The 8,406-nt window shown below is 46.0% G+C and overlaps 1 protein-coding gene across 7 annotated transcripts in view; it reads left to right on the forward strand.

Moving 5' to 3' along the window:
• The window catches only part of KANSL3 (KAT8 regulatory NSL complex subunit 3), a 37,010-nt gene extending 30,435 nt beyond the window's left edge, over positions 1-6,575 (forward strand). For 3 of the 7 annotated variants that reach the window (XM_036262382.1, XM_036262385.1, XM_036262384.1), the window contains one exon: positions 3,925-6,573. In XM_036262382.1, coding sequence (XP_036118275.1) covers positions 3,925-3,945 — 21 coding nt within the window. In that variant the 3' untranslated portion in view covers positions 3,946-6,573. Of the gene's footprint in view, positions 1-3,924 lie in introns of all 7 variants that reach the window. The other 4 variants (XR_004959662.1, XM_036262383.1, XM_036262387.1 and 1 more) reach the window with 4 other exon arrangements.
• The last annotated feature ends 1,831 nt before the right edge of the window (positions 6,576-8,406 follow it).

Below are 8,406 nucleotides of genomic sequence, written 5' to 3' on the forward strand. Positions count from 1 at the left end.
GATATCCATTGTTAGTAGCTTCATATGATTTTTCCTTCTAGATTTTTCTTTCTATACAAAGTATATTATTTTATTTTACTTTTTGACAAAAATGGGATCGCAAAATATGGACTTTTGTAACTAGCCTTTGTTTATAAAACACCGTGTGACCTGTCTCCCTGTTGATTGTAAAGAAACCTCTCTGTGTCTTATCAGTGGCTCCCTGACGGGGGATGTGAGAGAGCAGGTCTCTCCACCTCCTGCAGAGGGTTGGGTTAGGCTTTGTTTTTTGATGTCGTAAATAATGGTGCAGTGGACACGCTTGTCGTGATTTTTGTTTGCCTCCGGGAGATTTCTGCTGGAGACCAGGCAGGTGGAAGGCGCATGCATCTACCTCCTGGCCAGCTGCCGACTAAGTGTCCTCACAAGGCTTTGCTGATTTACAAGTCAAGCCACAGTGATGAGAATATCTGTTTGTTTACACCATTATGGAAATCCATCTTTTTAATTTTATTATTATTTTTTAAATTTATCTTTATTGTTGAAAGTATTACAGATGTCCCTCCTTTTTTCCCCCATTGACCCCCCACACACTGCCCCCCCCCCCCGCTGCTCCCACTCCCCACTAGTATTTTTAATTTTATTGATTTTATGGATGAAAAGTAGAATTGTTCTAATGTACATTTTCCTAATTATTTATGAGGTTGTATATCTTTCATGAATTACTTGTTATATTCTGCATCTGTTTATTTTGTAGCACCTTTATATATTCAGATGTTAATCTTTTATCTATTATACAAGTTACATATATTTTATTACAGTCAGTTGCTTTCTTTTTTTCTTTTTTTTCTATTGAAATATTAAGTGCATGTCTTTTAACTTTTGTTTCTGTATCTTTTATCATACAGACATTAAACTTTTTATACAGTGAAGTCTTCAAATCTTTTTCTTTATGCTCTTCCCATTGCAAGAGTATAATTTTTTTGCACTTCTTTTTTTAAATTGTGGTAAAATATACATATGTACAATTTACCCTTTTTTAGGCTTATAGTTCAGTGGCATAAAGCACACTCACATTGTGCAACCATCACCAATATCCATCTCTAGAACTTTCCCATCATCCCATATTGAAACTATTTTCTTATAATGCTTTGCTTGTTTACCTTCAGTTTTTCAGTCCACTTGGAACTTATTTATTTATGGAATTTATTTTTATATGCTAAGTGAGATAAGGATCTAACTATTGATGAGTTCGTTCATCCTTCTTTCATTTGACATCTGCTGTTCTCACATTCTGGATTACTGTGCACACGTGGGCCCATTTTGTACCCTTGACCTGTCTGTTCCTGCACTGACTTATATTATTGTTTGGTGATGCAGATCCCAAGTTAAGGAAATATCAGTTGTGTTTCTAGTTTGCTAATATTATCATCTTTATCCTTTTCCTTTCTCTTGATAAATAATGGGTTTTGAATTTAGTCCATTGCCCTCTTGGAATCAAGTGAGATAAATGAACATAAATAATTCTTGTAATTAGTTAAAGTGATAAATTATTCTAATAGATTTTCTAATATCGAACTAAGTTTCAGGTGCAGGACTTGTCCAGTATGACCCATTCTCTTTTTTTGCACATGCCCAAATTTATTTTTATTTTGCACATATAGGAAAGAAGACCCTATCAAAAAGGAACAAAACAAAATGGAAAGAAAGTGACCAAGTGTTTCAGAAGACATGCACTCTTCTGATTTGCTTTTATTTTACGTAGGATTTTGGCCTCTGTGTTTATTAGTAAGATTGGCCTGTAGTTTTCTTTTGGTCACCCCTGCTTTTTTGTTTGTGTGCTATTCTTGTCCAGTTGTAAAGAGGAGATCATTCTATCCTTATAGAATGAGATGGGAAATATTTTATGTTCTTCTCATATTCTAAAACATATATCACAGAAATGACCAGTTACTAGACGGTGTGATGGAAGTGACCTCTAAGCCATCAGGCCTATTTTCAGGCAGTTCTAACCTCTGCTGATACCACCTTGAGGCACAACTAGAACCAGCTCCCCACTGCGTGGTGTCCTCCTCTCAGTGAGGGGGTCCTTTGGGTTACTGTGGCCTGGGGGCGCCAGTTAGTGTTGAGAAAAGATTAGAGGTCATTGGGAATCCTCTTCCTGGCTAAATGGAAGCACAGAGTAAAGATAACATCTGACTTCTACCTGAGGGAATTAACTCAATAGCTTAGTTTTTATCTGGCAGAATGAGTGTATAATTACTAGGAGGGTTTTAGTGGTGATTCTTTTCTTATGGACAAAGGAGGTATTATTAGATTCAGACTTGCTGACTTAAAAGTTTCTGAAAGTTACCTTGTAGTGTTCAGACTGCCAGACAGTGTGACACCATGGAAAGCATGGCTGTGGTCAGGCTGTCTGGCTTCAGCAAGCTGTGTGATCCTGGGCAGATCACCCAACCGCTCTGGGCTTTGGTTTTCTCATCTAGTGTAGTGAGGTGGTAGTGGTTATGGTGGGATTAGCAGGAGCTGTCTCAAATCTCCTCAGGCTTTGGAAGATGAATATTTTTTAATATGTTATTTTTATTTTAGTGAGAGAGGAAGGGAGAAAGACATAGAAACATCAATGTGAGAGAGATACATCTATCGGCTGCCTCCTGCATGCCCCCTCCTGGGGATCAAGCCCGCAACCCGGGCATGTGCCTTGACTGAAAATCGAGTAGGGACCTCTCAGTCCACGAGATGATGCTCAGTCCACGAGATGATGCTCAGTCCACGCAGCCACACTGGCCAGGCTGGAAGGTGAATTTTTAAAGGTTGAGAAATGAACCACTCATTTATGACATTTATAAGACATTTGGAAATTTCAATGCTGAGTGGATAATTGCCAACATCAAGGAATTATTAACCTTTTTACGTGTGATAATGGTGTTAACCCCTTTCTATTTTGGGGTTACATAGATAGAATGCATTTAAAAAGAGCAGAAGTTGTGAGCACCGGTAGACTTCTAAGGTCTGGATGAGCATGAATCGTCTGTTCTGTTTCTAACACTGATGGACATTTGCCACGTGTTTCCTTCACGGAGCTGGACTGTTGTGTCCTCACAGCCGAGAAGCTGAAGTGCGATGTAGGGACAGCCTGCTGTGCCTGCGGTAGAGTCCTAAGAATGCATCCTTGCCTCTGGTCACCAGGTTTCCTCTTCCCGGGACACACTTCTCTGGCCACACTGAGCTTGTGGCAGCCCCTGGGAGTGGGCACATTGTCAGGTGTATTCCTAACCAGACAGAGTAAGCATTTGTGCACAGCCTGCCTCTGGGCAGGGCGAGCACGTGGGCGGGCATCCTTTCCATCTGATTGTCAGACCCTCTTCATTCCTCTCCTGTGCCCTCGGTCCTCCCCTTCCCAGAGAGCTGGGAAAGGCCAGCTCTCTCAGCCTTGCTTCAGTCTTCTTGAGCTGCAGGGCTCCACAACCCAGGGCATCCTCCCAACCCCTGAAACATGATAGACCTAAAAAAGGACTAGTCAGAACAGGTGTGGAAACTTCCCTTCAACAGTGCACCCTTATTAACATTTGCCTGGTTCCTTTTCCTGCATTTTTCCTGTCCTCATGTAATAATAGCTCACCTTTATAGTTGGGTGTTTTATTCTCAGTGCTTGGTGCGGATTGTCGCGTTGAACCTCAGAGCCACCTGGAGAGTAGGTGCTGTCATTGTTCAGATGAGGAAAAGGAGGCTCACAGAGTAGTCACACTGGCCCTAGAAAGTGGTGGGGGGTCTCTAAGAGCAGCGTCCATGTTCTGTGAAACATTGGCTGCTGGTAGAACACATCCTTGGACACTTGAGAATCACTTTGGCATAAACTCTCAGGAGTGGGATGAGGGGCCAGAGGATCCAGATGTGTTAACCTGGCAAAGTTCTGACCCTTGTTCACTACTTCTCCTGCCATAGCGCCTGCCTCCAGCTCCCTGAAGACGCCACGTGACGGTTCTCCTTTCCCAGGTTGGTGATGGCTGCTGCAGTGAGCCCTGGACATGTATGCTGTCCTGCTGAGCTGTCCACGTGTCTGAAGACCTCTTTAAGACACTCATTTTTGCCTCTCTGCCAGTTGTCTTCGGGGTTGGGCCTCTGGGTCCTGTGAAACTGTTAAGCTAAGTGCTATGGTGCCAGCAAGGGGGAAGCATCGTCCTCCAGCATCTACAGGTCTGGTGCCCAGAATCCACAGGCTCCGCAGCAGGTCTGGCTGTTCACGAATCACTAGCTGTGACTTGCCCCAAGTTGCAGTGTTGGACCACTCGCTGCATTTCATAAAGGAGCTCCTTTTGGAAGTCTGTGCTGCCCCATGCCAAGTTTGGAGGAGACGTCCACGTGGTCCAGGGCTGTAGGGGTTCAGATGGAGAACCCTTTCCTGATGACCAGGGTCATCCTGGCCCACTGGCAGGCTGGTCAGTATTAAAAGGGCTTGGTTTGGACATTGCTGCTGCCTTCCTTGAGTAGCAGGGAGAGTGCTCGCTGTGCAGCTCCCTCTTAACCACATCAGTAGCTGCTGAGTCGGAAATTCCTACCTTCAGACCCATGAGAGGGCAGAGAGAGCTGGGCTGTCATCTCAGTCCCTTTTGCCACTGCACATGTGGAGAACAGCAGTTGCTAGGAGATGAAAGTTGGCCCTTTCTTTTTTTTATCATGGTCTGTGCAGTTCCTGTATGCAGAAAGCCTGTGGGCCCTGTTTGAAGAAGACCAATGAACAGCAAAAGAAGTAGCTTCAAGGACAGGTCAATAAGTCCTATGAGTTGGGCTTGAGGCTTTGCCTCTAGTACCTAAGGAACTGCTGATTCAAGTGGAGATGAGAAAAATTTGCACAGCCGGGGGGAAGAAAGCCCCACCCCCCGAATCTCTCTCTCCGGTGTTTGGAGGTGAACCGGATAACCAGCTAAGAACATCCGGGCCGTCCCAAGAAGCTTAGGCATCAAGACTATGAAGGCTATGCTTCAGTGTTTCTGTTTCTATCCATGCGACTTGCCTTGTTGCTTAGAAGTGGGGAAATCACTGGCGCTGGCACCGCTGCGCAGGGCTCTTGGTGCCAGCCTGAGCCTGGGAGGTGGAGGTTCCTGGAGAAGTAGCCGCCGAAGATGGAGCTCGGAGTCCCTCCTTCCCTCCTCACAATACTTGTGTGCGAAGGTAGTTTTAGATTTGGCTTAGAACGTGTCGTCCACACCAGCCTCCCTTCCCTTCCATACTCTAGAATGTTCCCAGCTACGGCGATAAGTCAGGCAACCCAGTGGGACTCCATTCAGTAACTAGGAAGGGAGGGCCCGCAGCATGCCATGGCCGGAACTGTGGCCAGGGTCCTGACCCCTGTGCAGTGTATATTCAAACCAGGCCACCTGCGTTCAATTCAGGAGTGTCACCTTCCAGTCTGAGTGGCAGCCAGGAGGGGTGCACAGCATGCTGGAGTCTCAGATGAGACAGGTCTGGGGTGTGTGTGATAGGAGTGCAGGGGGCATCTTAAGCATCACCCTCCCTCCCTGCCTCCTGCAAAGCTGGTCTCAGTGGTGAGACCACAGAATTACGCTGTATTCTTGCATCAGCTGGTGGGTAACTGCTTTCTGAAATTCAGCAGGCATTTAGTAAATTTGAATAAAATATGAAATCTGAAAGAGGCATCCATGGGTTAGGGGGTTGATAACTTTACAGGTAGAATAATAATATACCCACAGAACCTGAGAATAGGACTGTGTGCAACTGAAGCTTTTAGGAATCATTTAGGACAGGCAGAGGGTCCTGAACAGGGTCATGACTTAGGAGTGCAGCCTAGACAGGGCTGCTCCTGAAAGTTGCTGGCTCGGTATGTGCGGGGACCAGAGGGACAACTAACGCATCTCCTACTTTCGTGTAAATCCTAGTGCGTTTCCCATGGATGACTTCCTGAGGCTTGAGTTGTACACCCTGAGGAATGCCAGACTGGAGAAGGGCGTTGTGACATGGATTCTTCTTCACCTCGGAGGGGCAGGCTCAGGGGAGAAGTCCTTGAAGCCCATAGAGTCACGTTCCCCACTTCCACGTTTTCTCCAACCACTCTGCTTGAAATGTGAAAGGAAGCTTTCCTCCGCCCTCACATAGACCTGGAGTCTATAACCTCACATGGGGACACTACTGGCCAAAGTGTGGAAGGAGCAAGGCTTCAGCTAACGTCCTAGGAGACAGGTGCATGTTGGTGCCCTGTGGGAGAGGTCCTCATGCTTCAAGGAGATGGAGGAAGACCTGTCTGTTCTTGATCCCAGCACAAAACAGTCTTGGGCAGGATGGGTTACAGACTGAGCCTCTGTGATGGTTCTGTTCTTACATTAGCAAAAACAAATAAAAACAACTTTGCATTGTTCCAACTTGTTTTCAGTTGACTTACCGTGTCTATCCTGGTAGCCACCTGGTGGAGTGGCTCAGGAAACAAGCTGAGATACTGTGGTAATGCCCGTGTTTATCTCACTGACGCCGGGTGCCACGAGGGAGCTACTGTAATTCCCTTTACAGGTGAGGAGATGGAGGCACAGAGAAGTCACACAATAGAAAGCGGAAGAAGCAGGACTAGAACCCAGGCAGCCTACTGCCAGCGTCTGTTCTACTCTGCACTTGCTGGGGTTCTGAGGTGGGAGACCAGAAGCAGAGATTAGCCCAGGAGGCCAGGAGATGGAGGCTTGACCTTCATGTGACCCTTCTCAATTTGTGTCCCAGCAGGCCTACAGTGATTGCTGCTGCCATGGTGGCACTCAGGTGGGGTTCCCCCCGCCCCCCCCAGTCCTGAGGAATTTAAATCCCTTTACACACCCTATACCTCGACCCCTCCAATAAATAGAGAGGAATGAGTGAATTCCAGCCACCAGATGATTTGTGAACTTGTATTTTCCCTCCTACCCTTAAATTCAAGGCCCCTACACTTGCCATCGGAACCCTCCTGAGTGGAAGCCATAGGTGTGGTAGACTGCGTGGAGGGTCCTGTACACTTGGGCTCATTTGTCACCATCCATAGTGGAGCCCTGGCGTGTTCCCCTCCCTTGCAGCTCCAGTCTCCCTGGTCTGGGGGATCCGATTAGGTGAGAGGTGCGGTTTTTTTGTTCAAATGATAGCGTCCTAACTTCACGCGCACAGGGACAGGGCAGCAAGCTGATGCAGAAAAGTTTTGGCTGCCTTTCTTTAAAACGTACGTTAGGGTTGGTGGTTTCAGGAGGCAGAAACCATTCCCCACCCAAACTGGTTTTATAAAGGGAATCTTCTCCCAGTGGGTGTTCTCACAGACGGGACCTGACAGTTTCCCTATTTGCCGCATGCGCTCAGCTGACAGGGACCGGTTGTGATCGTGTTGTTACAGGACTTCCCAGCTTTGGAGCCCTTCCTGGATGGTGACCCTGCCTGCCTTAGCCCATAATAGTTGGTTCTTGTCCTTTCTGACTTCCAGTCAAGTTGTTCTTGACAGTTGTCCTTGAGAGCGTGGTGTTGTGAACTTTCTAACTGATGGTGGGATTGTCAGTGCTTCCTTTCAGTTTGTCTGTTTCTGTGTCACATATTTTGCAGTTCTGTCATCTGGTGCATACACGTGTAGGATTCCTGTGTCTCGGTGGATTGTCACCATGCAGTGTCTGATTTTCCTGGCGGTTTATTTTAGTTGGCATTCTGATTGATGTCAGCTCTGATGTCAATCTCTGTCTCCATTGGTGTGCTTAGATGGTCTCCATTTAATGTAATTATACAGGGTGTGGCAGAAGTAGGTTTACAGTTGTGAGCATGCAAAACAGTTCTTGTATCATTATTTGGTAATTGTGTTATTTTTCCATTCAACTGTAAACCTACTTTTGCCCCACCCTATGGCTACCTTAGGGCTTAAGTCAGCCATTTTAGTTTTTGTTCTCCATTTTTGTTTCTTTCTCCTGCCTTCAAGTACCTTACTTGAACACTTTTTATTTTTATTTTAAAAAATTTTTATTCTCACCAAAGGATATTTTTTCATTTATCTTTAAATAGAGTAAGAGAGAGAGAGAGAGATTGATGCAAGAGAGACACATCAACTGGCTGCCTCCCACACGACACCGACCAGGGCCAGCTACTGAACCAAAACCAAGATATGTGCCCTTGACCACAATCGAACCTGTGACTCTTTGGTCCAAGGGCTGATGCTCTAACCACTGAGACAAACCGGCCAGGGCTTGAATGCTTTTTTAGAATGCTGTTTTGAATTATCTGGAGTACTTTTTTTTATCCTCACCCAAGGACATGTTTTTTTTTTTTTTGCATTTATTTTCAGATAGAGCGGGAGGGAGGGGGGGGTGAAGAGAGAGAGAGAAACATCAACGTGAGAGAGACACATTGAGTGGCTGCCACCCACATGACCCCAGCCAGGGCAGGGACAAACTGCAACCAAGATACATGCCCTTAGCGGGAACG

This window comes from Molossus molossus, unplaced genomic scaffold (genome assembly GCF_014108415.1).
Source record: "Molossus molossus isolate mMolMol1 unplaced genomic scaffold, mMolMol1.p scaffold_m16_p_15, whole genome shotgun sequence".
Classification (NCBI taxonomy): Eukaryota; Metazoa; Chordata; class Mammalia; order Chiroptera; family Molossidae; genus Molossus; species Molossus molossus.